The sequence below is a fragment of the Panthera tigris genome, chromosome C1, assembly GCF_018350195.1.
Source record: "Panthera tigris isolate Pti1 chromosome C1, P.tigris_Pti1_mat1.1, whole genome shotgun sequence".
NCBI classification, from domain to species: Eukaryota; Metazoa; Chordata; class Mammalia; order Carnivora; family Felidae; genus Panthera; species Panthera tigris.
The window spans coordinates 160,228,536-160,254,028 of NC_056667.1; the positions used below are offsets into that span (position 1 = coordinate 160,228,536).

The following is a 25,493-nucleotide window of genomic DNA, read 5'->3' on the forward strand; positions in this document are numbered from 1 at the left end:
TTTTGCTCACTCTAGGTACAATTCCTAGCGGCTAACATTTATTGAGGAAAACCGTGTGCCTAGCTTGTACTTTCCATGTAACTTGGGTCCTCACAGCCATTTTAAGTGGCTTCATTTTAATTTTACAGCTGAAGACCAAGCTCAGGGACATGGAGAGACTTGAAGGGCTGCACATACATGATACATGTATGTATAAATACATGCTCATACATGATAGAACTGGTATTCAGTCCCAGAGTTTTCTGACTCCAGAGTAACCAGGCTACCGTTCAGCTTGCCCCAGAACCACCCTCTAGGTCAGAGGGTCTAAATCCTGGCTGCCTGTTAGACTCACCTCAGCTTCTAAGAAGCACCCATGCCTGCGCCCTACCCCATACCAATGAAATCAGATTTAAGTCACAATGTTAGAGGTGAAGGGACTTTAGATCATTCATTTCTGTGTTTTTTACCTCCACATTTTGGCATTTTATCAGTAGGTAAACTGAGACCCCTACTTGCACAGCTATCACAGGTGTCAGAACCAAGACTAAAATGCCGATCTCGTGATTTGATTCTAGAGTTCTCTCCATACTCAGGTCAAATAAATATGTTAGAGTATTTACTGTGTACAAAGCCAGAGGCACAAGTGTAGTCATAGGTGAGTTTATTTGTCCACATGTACTATCTAGAAATGTGTGTGCACGTTCATCTGTATACATGTATAGGCGTGTACATCTATGTGATTTTGAGAATTAATATTCATTTGTAAGAGAGGCAGTATTGCATCATGGTTGAAATCATAGGCTTTCCAGTCAGACTGCCCGGTTTGAATCTTGGCTTAACTGCTTCTTAGCTATGTGCCCACGGGCAGGTTACCCAAACTCTCTCTTCTTTGGTTTCTTAGAGATAACCTGGAGATAGCAATAGTACTTACTTCATGGATTAAATGAGTCAGTGGATCTAATGTGATGAGACGGTGTTGATACACAGGAAGCTTTCCATAAGTATTAGGTAGAGTAATGTATGAATAAGGGTGTATTCAGCTTACAGCTTCTGGAACTCCATAGTTTTTGCATTCATTGACTAGAGAAGAATTATAATGGTGATAGTACTTATGTGATGTGGTTCATCTGTATGAAATCCCTTTCTCTCAGCCTTAAAGATGTTTGTGTAGCTTCCTGGAGGCCCTTATCAGGGTCTACACGCTCATGCTTTATAGTTCACAGTCTTCTGTCTTATGAAAAACATGCTGCTGTTCTAAAATATTTTCTTCTTTATCTCTGGGCCCACTATTAACATCTCAGCCATGTTTAGCTATGACTTTCTGTGTTTTGCTAAATGCCTCGGGCTGCCAGAAATGTTGCTCTGATGCAGGTTGGAATTGGCATCAATCACCTCCAAGTTTATATTTATTTACATGCAAAAGAGTTCTTGTTTCTTGAGAATCATAAGTAGTTGATACATAGTATCATAAAGAAAATCTTGAATTATTTTCTCTGGGACTTTTCATGATGAAGTCTTTTACATGAGAAAAGTTCCACCTAGAGAACTCAAAATATAAACTGAGGCCTGTCCCTGATCCGTTACACAACGCTGTCAACTGGCATGGAAGAATGGATCCATTTGCAGTGTCCTTAAGTACCATTTATCAAATGCCTTTAGAGGAACTCTTTTTCTTCCTTTCTGCTCAGAGGTATTAAGGTATTAAGTAGAGTCACAGTCAGATTAAGGACAACAACTGATTCTTCAAGCAAAGAGAAAAATCAGAATTTGGAGTGAAGTGGTGTTTGGAAAGGAGATAAAAATCTGAGCTGCAATGGATATAGCAAGCCAGTTCAGTTCAGGAACACAGGAAGTTACATAAGTCAGCTCTAGTAATTTGAAATGATTAGAATGGGCGATCATGAAAAGTAGTTTCCTGCTAGAGGAGATCTTACGGCTCCCAAGGATGTAGTGAAGGTACCTCCTGGGCAAAGCTGCCCAAATAGACCCCTACTAAGGTAGCTTTTGTTTTATGTGTTCAGAAATTTCATCTTAAGAGTTCAGAGTGTAGTGGACTCAGGATGCTAAATCACTCTCACATATTTGACTGTGACTGAAGAATAAAATCAACTTGCTGATTTAAAAACTTTTCTATTTGTAGGTGAGTTATGTGGGAAACAAACTCACAAAGACCTTGCTTCGTGAGTATGGATTTAGAGCAGGAGGAGTTAGTAATGGGAATTGAATCTATTCTAATACTACTACATTCTGCTGATAATCTGATTTATCTACCCTTCGACAGGAGGACCCTTCTCACTGGGGAAGTTATTATTCCTTAACCCCTCCCCTACATCTCTTCTCCCTCCCTCCCTTATTATCTCTCTGTTTTCTGGGCCATTATGGCTGACCATGTCTCACTGTCACCAAATACACACATGTGCATGTGCACATGCACACACAGTACTCTATAAAATATCTTAATACTTTCAATGAAGTTATTTCCTGTCTTCCTGACCTGGAATGATCTTTCATTTTAGGGTCACTCGGCCTGTCACCAGTGTCACCCATTTAGATCAATCATTTCTCAATTCCTAACAAAGCATCACCTGGTGTTAACCTGTCATTGGGAGCGATCAATCACAGGTGGGGTGACTATTTCTTGGAAGATACCTCAAGGGATAACTTTATGAAGAGAACAGTTGGAACAGGTGACCTTTAAGTTCCACATGGTAGGAAATTAATAACTCTTTCACCTCTGTACACCTCACTGATTCTGAAAGGTCTCTTTGAGGTAACTAATATGTTCTTGTTCTGTTTTGTTTTGTTTTTGTTTTTACTTTATAGGAGTTGCTTCTAGTGAAATGCAACCTGAAAATCAGCTTGGCATATTGTCCTGTTGCTGTGTGGTAGCAATTCCATTGCCTACTTCTCTTCTCCTGCGTATCTTGCACATTCCCAACCAAACAGAGGTGCTACTGCTGTTCCTCAGACTTGCTGCCCCATGCTGCCTCTCCACCAAATCTCTTGCTATGTCTTCTGCTTGGAAGGACAAGCCTTTCCTAGCTACTAATCCAAATCGAAACCATTATTCATGGTCTAGTTGAAGCTTTCCAGTACCCCTCACCTTCACCAAGTGTCCCCATGGATCCTCCATTGCACTTTATTCTTCTGGTGGTTGTGTTGCATCTTGTTATTATACACTTTTATTTTCCCTTTGATGTTATGTAAGCCCTTGACAGTAGTGGTTTATTTATTTTCATTTGACTTACAATGCCTGTCCCATCCTTGTTTTCATTCATACCCGGATATAGCACAAGTATAGAAGCTAAAGATAATATCAGAATGTTAAGGGGAAGCATGGTTATGTTGAACTTGAAAACTCAGAATAGAAACTGTGTAGGATATTTAAAAGATCAGAATTCAGATATTAGGGAAATTTTAACAATAGAATAAAAATCCAGCCAGATATAATGGGATTTAAGGGGTGAATAGAAAGTGAAGAAAGAGAATTTAGGGTGAAGTATTATTTCAAGAAGTTTTGATGTTTAGGAATGTAGTTTGAGAAGAAGATGAGAGTCAAGGAAAATTGTTTCTTGGAGAGGTGAAACTCAAGCATTTTTTAAAACCTAGATGACCACTTAGAGAGAGATGAAAGATTCCAGAAAGGACATAATTGATGGTGCAGAATATCCTGAGGGAAGAAAGGGAGACATAAAGAACACAGGTGTCAGGGTAAGGTCTAGGGGAAAGGAAGGGTATCTTTTTCTCTGAGACAGAAAGGAAGACAGTAAGTGTAATGTAGGAAAGCGGAAGACAGCTCTGCCTGTTTCCCCAGTGTAAGAGTATTCCTAGTAATCTGAGGATGACAAGGGTTAGAACAGCAAAAGGATGTTAGACTTGGCTCAGGAAAATTATTTATTTCTCGATATCGACATTGTCTATCTTCCCCCAGTAGACTGTAAACTCCATGAAGGCAAGGGTTTTGCTATCTTGTTCATCACTATTCTCAGCACCAAGAAATTGTACCTGGCACATAGACAATATGTGTTGGACGAATGGAGGATGAAAAGGGGAGCCAGTTGAAGATACTCAAAATCATTGCTGTCATCTTTTAGCTTTCAGTAAGTGTACAGACTGTAAATACACCATGTTAATTCTCTCAGGACATTTCTGTCATAAGAGCTTGTCTAAAAGCACTGAGAAGTATAGAAAGGTAATTATTGGATTTCTCCATACTTAGAAATGGGTAGGATGAGAATTAGAGCTCTATAGAGTATGGGCAGTATTCGACCAAGGAGTGCAAAGTTGTGTGTAGTATCCTGAAGATCCTTTTATTAGACAGAATCTTGATCACAAATAGCATGGTACATACGGCATTAACTATTAGTTGTTTACCCAATATATATTCTCCTTGTCTTCCTTAGGATTCATGTATTGTTAGATGTGCTCCCGCAGCATAAAACTATATTCTCCATCTTTCCTGAAAGTAAGATGAGATTTCTGAGAAAGCTCTTTAAAGGAGGCTGATGTAGGAGGAAACTGTTACGCGCTTCCCTCCCTCCTGCTTCCTGGAACGTGAACGTAATGGCTTGGAACCCCAGGAGTTTTATATTGTAACTATTAGGTGACCTCGAGGATGCAAGCCAGTGCTAATGATGGTAGAAGAGTATAGTTGTGCAGCAACCATATTGAGCTTCCTGCGGCCTTCTTATTTTGAGACAATATAAACTATCTTGTTTAAACTACTGTTATTTTGGATCTCTGTTTCTTTCAGGAGACCTCAGTTGGTTAGAAAGGAAAACCAAAAGGAATTAAAGAATAAGAGACCTCAATGGGTCAACGAAAAAGCAGATATTGGGAATCAGGATAAGATGTTGAGGTCAGAGAGGGGTTTCTAAGTTTGAGATGGGTGGGAAATGAAAAAGTCTAAGGGATGGTCATAGGTTGCTAAAGTAGAATGCTATTGAAGTCTCCTAGAGAAGAGAAAGTCAAATAAACAGTTATTTCTATATGTAGATCGGTCAACAAGAGTTTGCCCTTCAATTAGACCAGTGTTTCTTTGAATTTGATTTCATGGGCCACCAAGGATCTATCTGTAGATCTGGAATCTTAAGGACTCTAATTTGAGATGCACTACTGAATAATATTATATGGCTTTCTTGCCAAAATTATTTATTTATTTATTTATTTATTTATTTATTTATTTATTTTTATTTATTTATTTTTTTAATATATGAAATTTACTGTCAAATTGGTTTCCATACAACACCCAGTGCTCATCCCAAAAGGTGCTTGCCAAAATTATTTAAAGCAACTAATAAAGATACAAATTGTGGGGCACCTGGTGGCTCAGTCAGTGGAGCGTGTCCCTCCTGATCTTGGAGCTGTGGGTTCAGGCCCCAAAGTGGGTGTAGAGATTACTTAAAAATAAGGTTTTAAAAAAATGAAGATACAAATTATAAGATTAAAAAATTTAAAAATATGAAAATGAGGGAGAGAACAAATATGGTGAGAAACAAAATTGAAGTGGGAAGGAAGCTAACACAAAAACACCCCCATGAGGTTCTCTGTATTGTTAGATGTGGGCAGCAAATTTGGATATAAGCTTTTCTAGCAGTCAGCTTGAAAAACGTAACATGACAGGTTGTTACAAAATCACAGGAGCAGTGGGATAAAAACAAGTCAGTTCAGGAAAATTAGAAATATTTCTTTTATTAAGCCTATTTTGCTTGAATTATAACTTTGCATGATTGGATTAAATAATAACATCAAATATTTTCTTTCAAATGGGAGGAGAATATGAAGACAGTTTTGGGGAGAGCCACAATAAACAAGTTGACACTTTACCCCAACATCAGGGTAAAAAGTGAGTATGTTCAGTTGGGTGGCTCTGCCCAATGCCAGTTATCTGTGTTTTCAGCATGACTGTCTTTGCATAGATATAGGTAAATAACCAAAAGACTGGAAAATAAGACACGTCAAGAAAATTGGTAAGAATTAGAATTGTTAGGCTTAGGGGAAACTATAATGTAAAAGATTAGCTTTCGGATGTTATCTTTCACCGCCTCTACTGAGCACAAATCACTTAGATTTCAGCAAGAAGATTAGTAAAAAGAAAGGTTATCGTGGTTGATGGTGATGGTTATTAGGAACGGGAGGCTCTTTTCATCAAACCTTGAGAGGAGAATGATCTTTTGCCTTTAATAGTGGAATTGCTTCAAGGTGGGGCTTGTAGTTGGGTACAGTGAAAGAAAAGCCTGGAACACTGCAGATCCCTTCCATTCTTCAGAGTCTGAATACAGATTATTTTTACTCTATATCTGTTAGGGTTTGATATTTAAAAAAAATCATCTGGCAGGTGTCACATACATGCCTTTGTCATTAAGTTGTTTTGAGTGTGCTGACAGAACCCAGAAATAGTGAAATCATTAATTTAGCTGAAGAATCCAGGTATTCAAGATACTGTCTAAGTGGGGTCTAAGGTATTAAAGGACTTTTCAGACTATTTTAAAATTAAATTTGTCTGAATTCTTCTAAATGATTTTGCAGATTTCCGTAATAAATGTGGCAAACATTTCTCTTATGGGATGTAAATAATCAAACTCTGTTGCACTGTAGAGTAATATTATAAAGCACTTAACTAATCAGATTATGAGAGTCGCTCAAAATTTCTAACCATGTAATTTTTGCATAGAGAGAGGGTACTTCATGCTGTGCAATTAACTGGTTTTATTAGCTATAAATTTGGTTGTTGCTAGCTGGCCTGACGGGCTAGTGCCTGTGGAGAATTGGATCTTGGTTTTTGACGTGTTACTGCGTGGTCAAGTGTCAGGAAGGCATGGAAATTTGTAGTGGGGGCGGAGGCCCTAAGAGGGAGTCAGTGAAGAGTTGTTTCTCACACCTCTGTAACTAAAGAGAGCTTTGAAATTGTCTAGGCCTGTTGTCGTTTTTGGATGTTCTATAAACTAACATTCCATTCTGTATTCAAATAAGGTTTATAAAGCAAAATGGGATGGTTTAGTGATTGTAAGTAGGGCTTTGATGTCAAACTACCTGTGTTAAAAAACCTGGCTTTGCCATATATTGTGCCCTTGGGCAAATTTTAAAATTTCCTTGTACCTAGATTTCTTCCCCTGTGTAAGGGCAATAGTAGTAGGCCCGAGGCTCATGATGTGCTGTGAGGATTTGAAGGTTCAGTCAACGTGACATCCTTGGCCTGGCTCATAGTAGGCACTCAATCAATGGCAGCTCTTATTGTGGAGCTTATTTGTGTCTGCAAATTGGAATGTCTTTGAGCAAGGGCAGCTTACAATAAAAGATGTTTAGATGGGGGCACCTGGCTGGCTCATTTGAAAGGGCATGCAACTCTTGATCTTGGGGTTGTGAGTTGGAGCCACATGTTGGGTATAGATATTACTTAAATAAATAGATAAGTAAACTTAAAAAAAAATATTTAGGTGAAAGGACTCCTATTTTTATTGGACTGCATTTTTTTTTGGAGAGAGGGAGGAAATACATAAAAATATATAAAATATATTAATTAAAAATATAAAAAATATATAGAGGTGTAAGATATCTAGATTCAAATTTTATTAGACTTTGACCCGGCTCCTGAAGTGAGCTTACACAAATCAAATCAAAGACCCAGTTTTCTTCATTCTTAAACACAATAAAATAGCAAACTTATTTGTGAGGGTCAAATAAGAAAAGCGTTTTGAAAATGTTAAAGTACTGTATTTAGGTAAAAATATGGAAATACTCTTACCTAAACATGGAAAATCACATATAATAAAATAAATGAAGCTAATTAAAACAAGCAGAATATGACAGGAGGATCACTGCTGGAAGAGATTTGAATTTGCTCAGAAGGTTGACTTGAGTCTGAGGATGAATTGATTATCAAGAAAGGGGATGTCAGAGAAAGGAATTAGCATTGGTTGAACACCTGGCATTTGCTGTGCACTGAGATAGGATTACTGTCCCCATCTTACAAATGAGGAGACTGAGGCCCAGACGGTTAAATAACTTCCTCGTTTATAAGTGGCAGAGCCACTATTCATACTCGAGCCTGTTGGTCTCTAGAGGATGTCCTAATATGCTGTGGTTAATTCAGTTTATCAAATATTTATTGAGTACCCACTCTGTATAAAGCACTATTAATAATACATCAGGTTTTTTTTTTATAGAAATGGATAGAAATTTAAAGCATAAAGGAATTTGAAAGATAATTTTGTCGATCAAAGTCATTTTCTAGGAAGAGAACAAGGCCCATGGTGACCAAGGCAGCTTTAGGGCCATCCATTTTGGAATTAGAATTTAAATTCCACTCACCTGTCCTGTGTTTGATTAAATTATATTGCTACTCAGTCTTTTAAAAGCCTAATCCTTCATTAGTTCATACTTCAAGGCTTATTCAAGGGCTTTCTTTGGAGGCAGGATGGGCGGGAGGAGGTTCTATGTAATTTTAACACCAAGTGGTCTCTGTGACCGAGTTGCACGGGGTGTTTTGTGGAAAGCAGGGTGCTTGTAAGTAGTTTTGTCACCCAAACCGAATGCAGATTGCCTACAATGTATTGGACTTTTTCATGCCATCACAGTGACATTCTCTTGTGAGCATGAAGAATGTAAAATCTCTTAGCCGTTTTGTGATTTGGGAAGATCTCTTAAATCCCTGCTCTTGAATCTTCATTATTTGTCTCATTCAGTTTTAGCTGCCTTTCCATCCTGCCAGGTTAGCCTGCCCTTAGTTGGGAATGTGTCCTTAACTAGAGAGCCGCCTGATCCCTGGATAGGAGCCCAGGCTGCTGTCTTGAATGGTTGCACGTGGAGGCTGCTGCAACCTACTGGGAAAACCACCGGCTTCCCAGCACTGGTGATGTTTGTAATAAATCCCACATGGCTCCATCTTGGGGCCATGGCCAGTGGGTAGAATGATTCGCTTATTTTTTCTTCTTAGTGTTTCCATCTATGTTCCTTCCAGAGAGAAGTCTTTCTGATGTCAACATCATTAGAAATATAGGCTGTATGATATTATGGAACCTGAATTCATTTATCCTTTTTTATTTCCCTGAATACCTAATGGGCAGCGTTTGAACGAGAACCCACAGAACTGTGAGGGTTGCTGCTTGTCACGTGACTGTGTTATTGAATGGGACTCATTAAGCCTAAAGTGAGTCAGAGAGGTTGACCTGTGGGTGACACTCTGGCGATGAAGTATGGGATTGAAAATCATCTGAGCCTACTTTGTAAGTTGTTCTTGTGGCATAGCATTTTTAGGAGCAGAGGGGCTGGTTTTCCATCTTGCCAAACATAAAAGAAATCAAGCTTTTATTTTAGGAAAATGCGCCTAGCCATGATACTCTTGGGGAAAAAATGCAATTAATTAAACAGCATTTTCTTGTTTTTGACCCTGGTTTTTGTGGTCTGATGCATGGAAATCCTTTGATTACTGAGATTGAGCGCTCTGCCTCCATTATCTTTATAATCAGAGCCTGAAGTAGAAGGGAAGTTCTTTCCACCTGTGTCTTGCCTGTGAGAGCTAGGTGTTTTGACCTTATAGACTTGTAAATACTGTTTTAGGACATTTTAACTCAAAAACTTTACTTTGTCCCTTACCTTCTGCTGCTAGTAAGTACAATGGTTATGGGCCCTGCAGTGCTAAAGAAAAGAGTTATGCTGTACTGACAAGACTGGTGGCCGAGTCAAATCCATCCTGTTCATTAAGAGACCTGGCTGAATTGCTGTGGACTTTTATGACACTGGCCCAAGCTGGCTGCTTTAACAGATCACTAAAGACAGGGTGACTTATAAATAGCAAACATTGATTTCTCATAGTTCTGGAGGCTAGGAAGTCTGAAATCAGGATGTATTAGCAGATTTGACTTCTGGTAAGTACCTGCTTCCTGGTTCATAGATGGCCATCTTCTTGCTGTGTTCTCACATGGTGGAAGGGGAGAGGGCACTCTCTGGTTTCTCTTTTATAAGGGCACAGTCCCTTTCATGAGGGCTCTACCCTTATAACCTCATCATCTCCCAGAGGCCCCACCTTCAAATACCATGACACTGGAGATTAGACTTCAACATATGAATTTCTGGGGAATACAAACATTCAGTCTATAGCAGGGAGCGTCTATACCACAGTGCTCAGGGAGAATAGTAGGTACGGAAAATGTGTGGACTTGACAAAAGGCTGGCTTTCAGAGGTGATTTTGGAAATAGAGTCGATCCTTGAACAATTGGGGGTTAGAGATGCCAATCACCTTCCTCCCCAAGCACAGTCAGAAATCAGTGTATAGGTTTTGGCTCCCCCAAAACTTACTTACTAAAAGCCTACTGTTGTCTGGAAATCTTACCAATAATGTAAACAGTTGACTTACACATATTTTGTATATGTATTATATATCATATTCTTACAATAAAGTAAGCTAGAGAAAAGAAAATGTTAAGAAAATCATAAAGAAGAGAAAATACATTTAGAGTACTGGACTGTATTTATATATATATAAAAATCTACCTATAAGTGGACCCATACAGTTTAAATCTGGTCAACTGTATATGGTAAATGTATTGGGTAGAATACTAGAAATGGAAGATTTAAGATTTCAGCAAGGCTTTACATTCTCATTCTGAAAAAGTGCAATGTCAAAGCAAGGGCATGCGTAGGGAATAACAAAGCAGGAAAGGACTCTCAAGGAAGTGTGTTCATGGGATTGCATTGGACTGCAGAACCTGCAAGAGGCTAAGTACAAGTCTTCATTTTGAAAGTTTAAATCAACAATGAACTAGTGAGCATAAATTTCAGATGGGGCTTTTGCTCTGGTTCTGTAACTGATTGACTGTCATTCCTATGAAATAGTAGCCTTAGTAATAGCCCTTGTACATGTGAGAAAACAGAGTGCATCCTGAAGCAGATCTGCACCCTCTGGCATCTTACTCTTCCACGTTGCGGCTCAGAGTAAACATTTACTAATGCAGACTCCCCACAGCAGTCATTTCAACACACTAAGTATCATTATCATCAGATACTGTATGTTCTTCAGGTAAGATTGAATGCTGCTTATATATATAAAGTATTGGACCTTTCTCATATGGTGTTATGCCAGACATTGTAGAGGATGAGCAATGTAGGAAAGGCTTCCCTAAGGGGCCACAGAAGCAGATGTAAACTGTGCAAGGAGATCATTTAATAAAAGTGCAGATACTGAGTAGGTTGAAATCAATCTAGATTTAGGTTTTCAGTACTCACATCTGTGGTCTCATGGCCTCTCTGAATCTGTGGCCTTTTTCAAGAAAGGCCCTTCACCCTAGGTGAGGGGCGCCTGGGTGGCTCAGTGGGTTAAGCGTCCGACTTCGGCTCAGGTCATGACCTCACAGTTCGTGAATTCGAGCTCAAGCCGTGCGTCAGGCTCTGTGCTGACAGCTCGGAGCCTAGAGCCTGCTTTGGATTCTGTTCATGTTCTCTTACTCTCTCTCAAAAATAAACATTAAAAAATAAATTAAAGGGGCACCTGGGTGGCTCAGTCAATTAAGCATCTGACTTCAGCTCAGGTCATGATCTCAGGGTTCAAGCCCTGTATCGGGCTCTGGGCTGAAGAGCTCAGAGCCTGGAGCCTGCTTCGGATTCTGTGTGCCCCTCTCTCTCTGCCCCTCCCCCACTTGCATTTTGTCTTTCAAAAATAAATAAACATTTTTTAAAAATTTTAAAAAAAGTGAACACTGATTTGTTCCAGACCCATGTCAGGAGACACTCACAGCTTACAGGCTAACTACCTAGTTTTTATATGTCTAGGGTAGTTCTAGGAAAGTAGGGAAAGAGTTTTACTTCTTCCTGATCCAGTCCTAGAGAAAATAAAAATTTCCATGCAAATAAATATTTTTATTTTATATTTATATTTTCTGGTCATATATATTACACGCACATATTGCTTTTTTGTGATTAAAAAATTATATGAGCTCATTGTAAAAATTTTGCAAATACCTAAAAAGTTAAAATTATTTATGAGTCTTTTTGCTACCTAGATATAACCATAATCAGTATTTCATTTCTTCTGAGTCTCTCATATATATACAATTTCTGTTTTTATTTATTAAAAATTTTTTTATGTTTATTTATTTCTGAGACAGAGAGAGACAGAGCATGAGTGGGGGAGGGGCATAGAGAGAGGGAGACACAGAATCGGAAGCAGGCTCCAGGCTCTGAGCTGTCAGCACAGAACCCGACACGGGGCTCAAACTCACAAACTGTGAGATCATGACCTGAGCCAAAGTCAGACGCTCAACCGACTGAGCCACCCAGGCGCCCCAACAATTTCTGTTTTTAAAAAGCGTGGGATCATCTCCTATCTTCTTGAACTTTGAGGGAATATACTGATCCTGGATCATATTGGTACTCTGGAGACAAAGCAGTCTTTGGAGAAAGTCTTTTGACTTTGATTTCCATAGCATTGATTTCTGCTCTAGTCTTTATTATTTCCCATCTTCTCTTTGGGGTTTTATTTGCTGTTCTTTTTCCAGCTCCTTAAGGTATAAGGTTAGGTTGTATATCTGAGACCTTTCTTCCTTCTTTTTTTTTTTAATTTTTTAAAATATTTTTTTTATTTTAGAGAGAGAGACAAAGCACAAGTTGGGGAGGGGCAGAGAGAGAAGGAGACACAGAATCTGAACCAGGTTCCAGGCTCTGAGCTGTCAGCACAGAGCCCAATGTGGGGCTTGAACCCACAAACCACAAGATCATGACCTGAACTGAAGTTGGATGCTCAACTGACTGAGCCACCCCGGTGCTCTGACCTTTCTTCCTTCTTTAAGAAGGCCTGGATTACTATATACTTCCCTCTTATGGGGAGTATATAGTACTTTTGCTGCGGTCCAGAGGTTTTGGGCTGTGGTGTTGTCATTTTCGTTGGCTTCCATGTACTTTCTAATTTCCTCTTTAATTTCTTGGTTAGCCCATTCATTCTTTAGTAGGATGTTCTTTTGTCTCCAAATATTTGTTATCTTTCCAAATTTTTTCTTGTGATTAATTTTGAATTTCATAGTGTGGTGGCTTGAAAATATGCACAGTATGATCTCAATCTTTTTGTACTTATTGAGGGCTGATTCATGTCTCCATGTATGATCTATTCTGCAGAATGTTGCGTGTGCACTCCAGAAGAATGTGTATTCTGCTGCTTTAGGCTGAAATGTTTGGAATATATCTGTTAAGTCCATTTGGTCCAGTGTGTCATTCAAAGCCATTATTTCCGTGTTGATTTTCTGTTTAGATGATCTATTGCTGTAAATGGAGTGTTGAAGTCTCCACTATTACAGTATTTTTATCAATGAGTTTCTGTATGTTTGTGATTAATTGATTTATGTATTTAGGTGCTTTCACGTTTGGAGCATTAATGTTTACAGTTGTTAAATATTCTTGGTGGATAGACCCCTTAATTATGATATAATGCCCTTCTTCATCTCTTGTTACATCTTTATTTTTTTAGATTTTTTTTAATGTTTATTTTTTTTGAGGGAGACAGAGACAGAATGCGAGTGGGTTGGGGCAGAGAGAGAGGGAGACACAGAAGCAGAAGTAGGCTCTAGGCTCTGAGCTGTCAGCACAGAGCCCGACGCGGGACTCAAACTCACAAGCTGTGAGATCATGACCTGAGCCGAAGTTGGATGCTCAACTGACTGAGCCACCCAGGAGCCCCTACATCTTTATTTTAAAATCTAGATTTTCTGATATAAGTATGGCTACTCTGGCTTTCTTTTGGTGGCGATCAGCATGATAGGTTGTTCTTCATCCCCTACTTTCAATCTGAAGGTGTCTGTAGGTCTAAAATGAGTCTCTTGTAAACAGCATATAGATGGATCTTGTTTCCTTATCCATTCTGTTACCATATATCTTTTGATTGGAGTGTTTAGTACATGGACATTTAGAGTGAGTACTGAAAGACATGAACTTATTGCCATTGTGTGGCCTGTAGAGTTGGAGTTTCTGGTGATGGTCTCTGGTCCTTTCTAGTCTTTGTTGCTTTAGTCTTTTTTTTTCTTTCTTTCATCTTTTCTCCCCTCAGAGAGTGCCCCCTAAAATTTCTTTTAGGGGTGGTTTAGTGGTCATGAACTCCTTTAGTTTTTGTTTGTCTGGGAAACTCTGTATCTTTCCTTCTATTTTGAATAACAGCCTTACTGAATAAAGAATTCTCGGCTGCATATTTTTCTGATTCAGCATGTTGAATATATCCTGTCACTCCTTTCTGGCCTGCCAAGTTTCTGTGGATAGGTCTGCTGTGAACCTGATCTGTCTTCCCTTGTAAGTTAAGGACTTTTTTTCTCTTGCTGCTTTCATGATTCTTTCCTTGCCTGAGTATTTTGTGAATTTGACTATGATATGCCTTGTTGACGGTCGGTTTTTGTTGAATCTAATGGGAGTTCTCTGTGCTTCCTGGATTTTGATGTCTGTGCCTTTCTCCAGGTTAGGTAAGTTTTCTGCTTTGAATTGCTCACATAAACCTTTTACCCCTTTTTCTCTCTCTTCATCTTCTGGGACTCCTCTCATTTGGATGTTATTCCTTTTTAATGAGTCACTGAGTGCTCTAATTCTTACATCGTGCTCTTTTGCCTTAATCTCCCTCTTTTTTCCTGCTTCATTGTTCTCCATAAGTTTGTTCTCTATATCGCTGATTCGCTGCTCTGCTTCATCTGTCCTTGCCGCCGTGGCATCCATTCTAGATTGCAGCTCAGTTATAACATTTTTTATTTCATCCTGACTAGCTTTTACTTTTTTTATTTCTGCAGAAAGGGATTCTAATCTATTTTCAACCCCAGCTAGTATTCTTATTATCGTGATTCTAAATTCTGGTTCAGACATCTTGCTTGTATCTATGTTGATGAAGTCACTGGCTGTCATTTCTTCCTGTTCTTTCTTTTGGGGTGAATTCCTTCATTTCATCATTTTGGGGGAAGAAAATTAAAAAATTAAAACCCAACACAAAAAAATCAAATAAAAGATGCTAGATTCTAGGTGTGTTTTTGTCTGGCTATTGAAAGAAGCTTGGTAGAGAAAAAAAGGGAAAGAAAAGAAAAGGAAAATGTTTGAAAATTAAGAAAAATGAATACAATAAAATAGACTAAAATGAAATGATTAAAGTAGAATAGAATTAAAAATTTACAAAAAATAAAAAATATAGTAGAAAAAAACAAAAATCTTTTTTAGAAGAACAGAAATAAAAATACTCTTTTTTCTCTTTTGGTATTAAAAAGAAAAGGAAAAAAAAATGAATAGATGGACCAGTGAACAGAATGAAATACACATGAAATTACATCCAGTTTCCCCTAGAAGTTAAACTATGAAGCACTTTATAGTCTGTAAACTAAGTAAGCAGGGAGACATGTAGTGTTCCTCTAGAGCACAGTTGGATGGGGCTTGGTGTAACAGCTCTGTTCTCCATTAGATGGCGCTGCTTAGCTCACTGGGGTGGATTGTTGTGGTACATGTATGCCTGTATGCACATGTTTGGGAGAGGTGAAAACGGTGTCACCCAGCTACCTGGTCTCTAGCATCAGAACTCTGTGCTCTCGGGGCGCCTGGGTGGCTTGGTAGGTTAAGCATCTGAATTCAGCTCAGGTCATGATTTCACAGTTTGTGAGTTCAAGCCCCACACTGGGCTCTGTGCTGACAGCTCGGAGCCTGGAGCAAGCTTCTGATTCTGTGTTTCCCTCTCTCTCTCTGCCTCTCCACCACTCACACTCTGTCTCTCTCTCAAAAATAAATAAACATTTAAAAAATTAAAAAACGAACTCTGTGCTCTCACCAACCAGCAATCAAGCACCCCTCCTCTGTCTCCAGCTTTCATCCACTCCCCACTTGTATGCTGTCTGCAACCAAGCTGTCAGCCTGCCAGGCAGTACCTCCCTCCTGAGTTTTATCTCAGATGGGGCTGTGTTTCCAAACCCCTCACTTCTGAGGGCCCTGTAGCTTTGACCTGCTCTAACCCTTTGAGAGGGTCTTGCAGAGCAATGGCTGGTGCCAGCCCACCCCCATGAACATTTGTGTGACTGCACTGCTGCAGTCCAGAGACTGCCAGCCTGCCCCAGAAAGTTTGTGGGATCGTGTAGCAGCAGCGTTTCAGGGATTGTGGTAAATCACCACACACATCTGGCACCAGGCATCACTGCTCCCTAACGTCCTTATTCCAGCACCAGAAAACGTGTTTGTTCTTTGGGGTCTGCTGGGACCTCTGCCTGTAGGGAAGCCACACAGCCTCTACCAAATGACTTCTCAGGGTAACCATCTCTCCCTGTGTGGCCCGAGGACCCCTTGGGCCTCACTGTCTGCTCCTGAGGATTCACCCTTCCCATCAGAGCTCTGCCGGGTATCCAGCTGCAGAGTTTCAGACTCTGCACTCCCTTGTTTATAGAATCCTAATGGTATTTAAACCCTGCCCTTTCTCCTTTCTCCCTTTCTTGTTCAGTCCCTTATGGGTGTTTCCACTGTTTCTCTCCAGCTGCTTTTGGGAGGAATGTTTTTCCCATATTCTCCCTCTGTCTCCATCTTCTCTCTGCAAGCAAAGATAGCTCCCTGCCCTCTGAAGCTTCTCTCTTCCCCAGTTCATCTCTCCGTGCCATGTTCCTGCTGAGTTCTGTGACTCAAGTTATGCAGATTGTCGTGTTAATCCTCAGATCAATCTTCTAGGTGTGCAAGATGGTTTGGTACTGATCTAGCTGCATTTCAAGGATGAGAGAAGCAGACAACTTCCATGTTGCTCCACCTTTTGGCCCCACCTCCGAAAGCCTTTGACTTTGAATGCACAGTGTGAAGGACACTACTTCCTTTGAATGATTGAATGAGCTACTTTGCTTTTTTTTTTTTTTTTACTATCATACTTGGATGGATTCTCTGGAATCTTGGAATTGGTGAGGACCTCCGAGATCAGGTCCCTGGAATGTTTTAAATGTCACATGCACCAGAGGGCAAGAAGGAGCAGTTGACACGGACAGTAGACATGTACCTTGGACTTTTTTATACCTACTGTCTTTGTTGTCAGTGTCACATCACAAGCAGAGAGAGGGACCCTGTGTGACACAGTCCTGCTGTTACATGGGGGGTCATAGCTGTTGATAGCCAGGGAGAAGAACCTGTTCCTAAGGTGTAAATGGAGCCTGCCAGCCTACTGATGTGGGTCTTCATCAACTATTTCTTTCATTAGAGAGTGTTGTTTGTATAGATCAATAGAGTGGTGTCAGTATCTTTGCTTTCTTTCAAAAAGGAAGTGAACTCACTTTTATTAATAATATGTCACATAAATACATAGAGACTGTATCAGTGGAATGTAAAAAATGTAAAACAGGCTTTAAAAACAGAATCTTTAAGGATTTTATGACAGCTCTCAAATATTAAACATATTTAAATTTGGGATTAGGTTGAAAAATTTTTAGTTATAAGCCATGGGGATATAATATACAGCATGGTGACTGCAGTTAATAATACTGTGTTGTATATTTGAAAGTTGCTAATGGAGTAGGTCTTAAGAGTTCTTATCACAAGAAAAAAGAATTTGTCACTGTGCTGGTGATGTTAGTTAGACTTACTGTGACTAGTTTGCAGTGCATATAAATATTGAATCTTCATGTTTTATATCTGAAACTAATGTTATATGTCAATCATAACTCAATTTTTTTCAAGAAGGCAATTTTGTCAAAATAAAAATATGTTTTGAATCAAGAGAAAGGGATTGCTCTGAAGATGAAGCTATTAATTTAAAATGTTATTTTAAGACTGCTGGGGAGCCTGGGTGGCGCAGTCGGTTAAGCGTCCGACTTCAGCCAGGTCACGATCTCGCGGTCTGTGAGTTCGAGCCCCACGTCGGGCTCTGGGCTGATGGCTCGGAGCCTGGAGCCTGTTTCTGATTCTGTGTCTCCCTCTCTCTCTGCCCCTCCCCCGTTCATGCTCTGTCTCTCTCTGTCCCAAAAAAAAAAAAAAAAAAAGACTGTTAAAAGTACTTTAAAGGAAGAAAATTAAAACTTAAATTCCCTTAAATGTATTTAAATTATGATATTTAGCTAAATTTAATTTAAATTATGACACTTCTCTTAATCTCTCTGAATCAGCCATTTGGACCCTGTGTGTTAGTCAACTTCCGAAACCATGGCAGACTGAGCTAATGGCTGACTCATCTCCCCATATAAAGATATAGAAAGGCCAGTTAAATTAAAACTAACAGAATACCTCCTCCCCAGCTCTGTTAACAAACTACAACTCCTCTGTAACCCTTCCCATAAAGGAAGAAGAAGTAGGGAAGGGGCAAAGGAGGAAGGGGGGAGGTAGAGGAAGAAATCAGCCAGCTGGAAACAGTAGGAACAGTCATGTAGCTTACTGTAAGCGCAGATGGGTTCGGACATTTTTGTACTCCCATAAAGACGTTTTTATGGACAGACTGTGGCTACCTCACTTCTGTATCAGATTGGGACTCTTTGTTTTATGGAGTGTCTTTGAGCCAGAGGTAAAATTGTTGTCTGTCACAGAGTTTCCTTACTTCCTTAAATCCTAATCTGGAAAACTGCTTCTTTACCTAAGGATATCTAGACCTTGAGCTGTGTAACTTTGAGATGATTACTCTGTGTGTGTATGTGTATGTGGGTACATATATGCATATAAATATAGAGAGAGAATATCATCATCTCCACGGAAGTCTAGAATAGAATTTTTTTAAACTTTTTTTTTATTGTGGTAAAATATACATAGCATGAAATTTGCCATTTTAGCCATATTTAAGTGGACAGTTCAGTGGCATTAGTTACATTCACAGTGTCGTACAAACATCACTACTGTTTCCAAATCTTTTCTTAAATCCAAGCAGAAACTCTACACATTAAACAGCGACTCCCCATCCTCTCCTCCCCCACATTAGTGTAACCTCCAATTGTCTTTCCTTATCTCTGAATTTTCCAATTCAAGATAGGTCATGAAAGCAGGATCATGCGATATTTGTTGTTTTATGTCTGGCAGATTCACTTAGCAGGATGTGGTCAAGGTTCATCTGTGTTGTAACATACATCAGAACTTAATCCCTTTTTATGGTTAAATTAATATTCCATTGTATTTATAAATCATGTTTTATTTATTCATCAGTTGATTGTATTTGGGTTGCTTCTACCTTTTGACTATTTTGAGTAATGCTGCAGTGAGCTTTGGCATACACATATTTGAGTTCCTAGAATGGCATTTTGCAAACTGGGAAATACATAGATTCTGTATGTAGAAATATTAGCTCATCTGTATTTCCAACGTTGATTAAAATTATTATTTCAGGGTAACTTAAGTATACACAGAATAGGGGTGCCTGGGTGGCTCAGTCGGTTAAGCGTCTGACTTCAGCTCAGGTCATGATCTCACAGATCATGAGTTCAAGCCCCACATCAGGCTCTGTGCTGACAGCTCAGAGCCTGAAGCCTGCTTTGAGTTCTGTGTCTCCCTCTCTCTCTGCCCCTTTCCTGTTCATGCACTCTCTCTCTCTCAAAAATAAATAAACATTAAAAAATTTTTAAAAAACATACATAAAATAACACTAAAACACTACTTGTGCTTTTAAAAAAAAAAAAGGTTTTATTTTTAAGTAATCTCTATTCCCAACATGGGACTCAGACTCAAAACCCCAATGTCAAGAGTCACATGCTCTACTGACTGAGCCAGCCAGACAACCCAGAACTCCTTATACTTACAGCTCTTATAAAATCAAACCAATTTTCCAGTTAAGTAAAAATAAAACTATAAAATCAGTATAGCTAAAGTGAACAATTTTCATCAATTACATTTACTGAAAATAAATGGGTTTTGCTGATGTTGATAGTATAAAAAGATAAATTTTTTGGCACAATGGACATTATTTTAGCCATCGTTATTATGTTTCCTTTATAACAGTGAGCTTGTTTTAGACCACTAATCCATTATTTTGATGGGCAGTCTATTTGCTAGAGTATTCCAGAATATAAATCTGGAAAACAACAATTTAAGGAGAAGTTTTTTTGTTACTACAACAGTTTCACCAATGAATGGTTGGCAAGCAGGTTCTTGTAAAGACAAATCCACAGAATACATCCACTTGATATCAGATACTGACTGCTACAGCACAGGTTTTATTTGGCTAATCCTGCAGTTATTTCTGTTGGAACTTGCTTGAATTGGTAACTTCATATTCCTTGACCTTCCTTTATTGTAAATACCACTTATTTATGTAGTCTGTGTTGATTATAAGTAAATTCATTATCATAGAACTAGTATAGCACTCTAAAGTAGTATGTTGTTTTCATGATGTTAAATCAAATTCTTAGTTTATTAAATTAGAACCTAAGTCTTATAATGTGAAAATGTCTTTTACTTACTAATTATACCACAAGAATTTAGTTTTTCTTAACTAAAAAAAATTTAAATGAACATGATAGTGGCACACAAGATGGTCGTTAGTTGAACATTAGCATATCTTACCAGCACTTGATAAATTCTATTTCTCCAAGGCATCACTTGGCAATATCTTAAATGTAAACTTGAAAATTAGCTGGAATATTGAAAATGCCATGTAGTGCTGAATTATAAAATGATAATCCATGGATTTAGAATATACTTTTTTTTTTTTTTTTTAAGTAGGCTCTGCACCCAACATAGAGCTTGAACTCATGACCCTGAGATCAAGAGATCTTGAGATCAGTAATCAAATGCTTTAATGACTGAGCCAGCCAGGCACCCCTTAGAATATTCTTGTATTTATTCTTTCTTAATACAAACATTTTTGTAAAGATTTTATTTTTTTAAGTAAGCTCTACACTCAATGTGGGGCTCTACTTATAACCCCAAGATCAAGAGTCACATGCTCTACTCACTAATCTAGCCAGGTATAAACATTTTTGATGGTCACAGAATTTAGATACCCCAAGAATATACCAAAACATACCAAAGGATAAACACTCCCCTATTTTGACAAATACTAGTCCAAACGTTAATGCTTTACTCACATTGAATTCTAATGCTTCACTTGGAAAGAGTTGATCTGCCTTAAAAATAGTGGGGGCTTAGCGGCACCTGGGTGGTTCAGTTGGTTGAGTGTCTGACTCTTGGTTTCAGCTCAGGTCTTGATCTCACAGTTCTGTGAGGTCAGGCCCCACATGGTTCTTTGTGCTGAGCACAGAGCCTGCTTAGGATTCTTTCCCTCTCTCTTCCTCTCTCTTCCTCTCTCTCCCTCCCTCCCTCTCTCCCTCTATCTCTACCCCTCCCCTGTGCACGTGCTCTCTCTCTCAAAATAAATAAATAAACTTAAAAAAAAAAAACATAAAGGGGCTTATGTTTTCCAAACTTCACATGAACTCTGTTTAATAACAAAGTTCATTTATTGTCTTTCTTTTTTAAAATGTTTATTTATTTTTGAGAGAGAGAGAGAGAAACAGAGTGTGAGCAGGGGGAGGGGCAGAGAGAGAGGGAGACACAGAATCCGAAGCAGGCTCCAGGCTCTGAGCTGCCCACACTGAGCCCGACTCGGGGCTTGAACTCACAAACCATGAGATCATGACCTGAGCTGAAGTTGGACACTTAACTGACTGAGCCACCCAGGTGCCCCTTGTTTATTGTTTCTTAATAAGAAATAGGATTGCCATATAGATGAATAATTATCTTGCCCAATTAATGAATTTTCCTTCTATTTGGAAAACTAAACTATGAGAAGCAGGTTGTTTGATGAACACAGAACCTCTGCACACAGTAGGCACTCAGTGTGAGAGAAATGTTTTGATAGCCCCCTTCAGCACCTGTATCACTGAAAGAAAAACATTGTCAAAGAAACCTTGATAAATGTCTCAACCAGTTGATAATAATTTTCCCTTCTCTTGATTCCATATTGACCTCATGGCAGCCCTTAAATTTCTCTTTTGTGCCTAGTTCTGATTTTAATGAAATCTCAATTCTTATCCTACGACAGAAATTTGTAACAAATAACACCAACTTACATTGTGCAGATTCCCAAAGGGGAGTCCTCTTTCTAACCAGCCCTTGTCCATTTTTCCTTAATTGCTTACATTCTTTTTTATTTTTTTAATGTTTGTTTTTCGAGAGAGTGAGACTGTGAGCAGGGAAGGAGCAGAGAGAGAGAGGGAGACACAGAATCCAAAGCAGGCTCTAGGCTCTGAGCGGTCAGCACAGAGCCCGATGTGGGGCTCGAACTCACAGACCATGAGATCATGACCTAAGCTGAAGCCAGATTGACTGAGCCACCCAGGTGCCCCAATTAATTGCTTACATTCTTGATGATACCCTTTCTGGCATGGGGAATTATGAATCTCCTATTTACTTACTGCCAATAACATGCTTTTCATTTAAAAATATTAAATGTTTTCGTACTTAAGTGATTTTATATCTAACTGTATTATAATTCCTGATTAGCAATATTTTATCTCCATAAAACTGGTAACTCCATGTGATTTAGTTAATTTAGAAAATGTTCTTCTACAGACATTAGCAGAAGTAGATTTGTTTTTTCATTAAAATTAAGTTTAATAAATAAAATTTATTTTTTATGATGTCACTCTGCAGTACAGTTTGCTAATATTTAATACATTTCAAATGTAAAGTATGGCTTCCCTATCAAATCACTGCTGAAGGTCAGGAATCCACCCTTACATCCTTTACAGCACCTTGCTGCATATAGCAAAGAGCGATAATACATTTGAACGATTAGATAATATAAATGGCTATTACTTGAATCTGTTTCAGTAATAGTTAAGAAATCCTCCCTTAATTTTGTCATGATTCTTCACCCAGCCAATAGAAGTTCAGTCTTGAGTCTCTCAGAAGACGTGATGCAGAAAACACCCATTCAGCTCTTAGGAAGAGGGCTTTCTGTAAATAAATATGGTATTTCGCCACTTCGTCCTCCTCCTCCACTATCAGTCATGCTGGCCTGCTAGGGAGCAGTTCTGTTGTTGCCACTTCAACCCCATTTCCTTTTTACATTTTTAGGAAGTTTCAATAGAAATTCTTGAACTTGGGCACCTGGGTGGCTCAGTTGGTTAAGCGTCCGACTTAGGCTCAGGTCATGATCTCACGGTTCATGGGTTCGAGCTCCAGCGTCGGGCTCTGTGCTGACAGCTCAGAGCCTGGAGCCTGCTTCAGATTCTGTCTTCCTCTTTCTCTGCCCCTCCCCCGCTCACACTCTGCGTGTGTGTGTGTGTGTGTGTGTGTGTGTGTGTGTGTTGTCTCTCTCACAAATAAAATAAACAGTAAAACAAACTTTTTTTAAATCCTTAAACTTTCAAGACAACTGCTAAGACAGAGTTCTATCAGCATCCCATACTTGTTGAGCACACATATATATCTTTGTAAATGTATGTTAAAGGAAATTGAATAGGAAACCTATTTTATGAGACTTTTATAAAGGTGAAATTTTATGTAACTTTGTATTTGATTTTTTTACAGGCAGAAATACTCAGTGTCCTCAGTCACAGAAACATCATCCAGTTTTATGGAGTAATTCTTGAACCTCCCAACTATGGTATCGTCACAGGTAGGCACAAATCATTTGACTTTTCTTTCCCCAATTACCTAGCTTTAGATTCCTTAATATGCTAAAATGCTTAATATTAGGTTCAGTCATGAATTGTGTGCTACTGTCAGATGTCACTTCTGTTGCTATAAAGCATTAATAAAACTGATTATATCAATATAATTAAGAATGGTGTTTCCACTTCTACCCATGTTTAATTGTGCTAATTATATCTGTGTAAATGCTATTTAAATGCACTCGCAGCTGCAATACCAATATTTAAAGGTGCCGTTTAACTAAAATTTCATTTAATTAGCTGAAATGAGCAATGTTTTTTGTAACTCCATGACCTTTTACAAATTAAGATTTCTTGAGCTGTTCATGTTGTAATTCTTTGCAAGGTATTTTAATCCCTTTAGAGCATTCTTTCCTCAAGGTCTCTGACGTGAGAATAATATTTTTCAGGTTTGGTCATCTGGGTTGGTAATGACCTTGATCTAAATTATCACATTTGGAGCAGCAGTTTATAACTGATGGGAATACCCTTTCCAGAAAGGAGCACACAGAAAATGTTGCCATATAAAAACAAAGACCCATGTTTTTAATACTTTGTGCTCATATTTGTACAATCCAATAAGCAGCTTTAGGTCTATAATAAGTATAACATTCAATTTTATAATAAATGACTTTGGTCGCGTTCTTTATCATGGCTGTTCTTTGATTAAAACAAAACCAACAAGAAACCTTAAAAGATTAACCCTGTCTTCTTCTGCTATAGTGGTAACACCTATAATTTTCTTTACAGAAAGTAATAACCAAAATAACCCTCAATAAAAAGGTTTGGATTCAGTTCTTTCTTATAAACGCTCTCATGTAACACTTACAATAACCCCATAAGATAGGTAAAGTAGTTTCTATTTCATAAATAAGAAACTAAAACTCTAACTTAAGTACCTTTCCCAAGGTCATCCAGCTAGTGGTAGATCCACTAAATTTCTCAGATTGACCTTCTACAGAAGCGCCTCTTCTTAAACGCAGCCTGGGCTCTAGACGCCTCAGGGCACCAGTTCTTCCCATCCAAGGGATATGGTTCTGTAACTTCTGTCTTTGAGTAGCAAGCAGTTTAACAGGCTCTTACTCTGATAAATAGCATTTTTACCTAAGTTCTTACATGGAGGGAATTTTATCCCTATTTAGCTATATGTATTTAGGTCTATGCCTAAAATGGGGTAATGTGGCAGTTTCTGCTCTTTCCTATTAACCTGCGTACCCAAGAATGAGTTACAGTGTTAGGGTGTAAACCACATTTAACTTACGTCATATTTCTGACTAAAGTTAAACCTTGTCCTGTCCCAGGTACCATATTGTTCCCCGCTCCCTAGTCCATCGTATTTACTTTTAACTAGTTGGGTTTACCTTTAAAATCTGAATCCAGTTTTCTGTTCCTCGTTTGTGACTTAAATTATTCTTACCTAGCAGATGAAAGCATGGCGCTCCAAAGAGATTAGATTAGATACTATGCTAATACTATACTATTAGATACTATTAGATTAGAGATAGATTAGATACTGTGCTTCTTGTCTTGTACCCTTGACGTTTAATACTTTTGAGTGGAAGACATTAGCTTTAATGAACTCAGTGGACTATTTATGAAGTTTTGTAGCTTCTCGAGGTGAGGATGAGGAATAGAAAAAGGGACTTGAGTCATGGTGTGAATTCCTTTTTCCAAGAGTTTATTCTGAGTCCCAAGGAGGATGTGAAACACATTCATTGTTAGCCAGCATACTCACCTTGGGTCTTCTCATCCAAAAGAGGAAGAAAGGATCCAAGGAGTTGGATGAGTAAGTTTGATTTTATTTAGTTTTTTTTTTTTTTAATGGACTAGCTGGTCCTTTATTTCATGCACCCCTCTAGCATTCCGTGCTCATACCTAGACCTGCCCCACATCTTTGGTTATAATTGATTAGCTCTTTTTAGATCCATGTCTGTTTCTCTGTAGAGCCAGTAATAAGCAACTGTTAACATTAAACATTT

At 38.7% G+C, this 25,493-nt stretch overlaps 1 protein-coding gene across 5 annotated transcripts in view; it reads left to right on the plus strand.

The window, feature by feature from the left end:
• MAP3K20 (mitogen-activated protein kinase kinase kinase 20) overlaps positions 1 to 25,493 on the plus strand; it is a 183,879-nt gene that overhangs the window by 65,063 nt on the left and 93,323 nt on the right. For all 5 annotated transcript variants that reach the window (XM_042994715.1, XM_042994716.1, XM_042994717.1 and 2 more), the window contains exon 3: positions 23,393 to 23,480. In XM_042994715.1, coding sequence (XP_042850649.1) covers positions 23,393 to 23,480 — 88 coding nt within the window. The remainder of the gene's footprint in view (positions 1 to 23,392; positions 23,481 to 25,493) is intronic.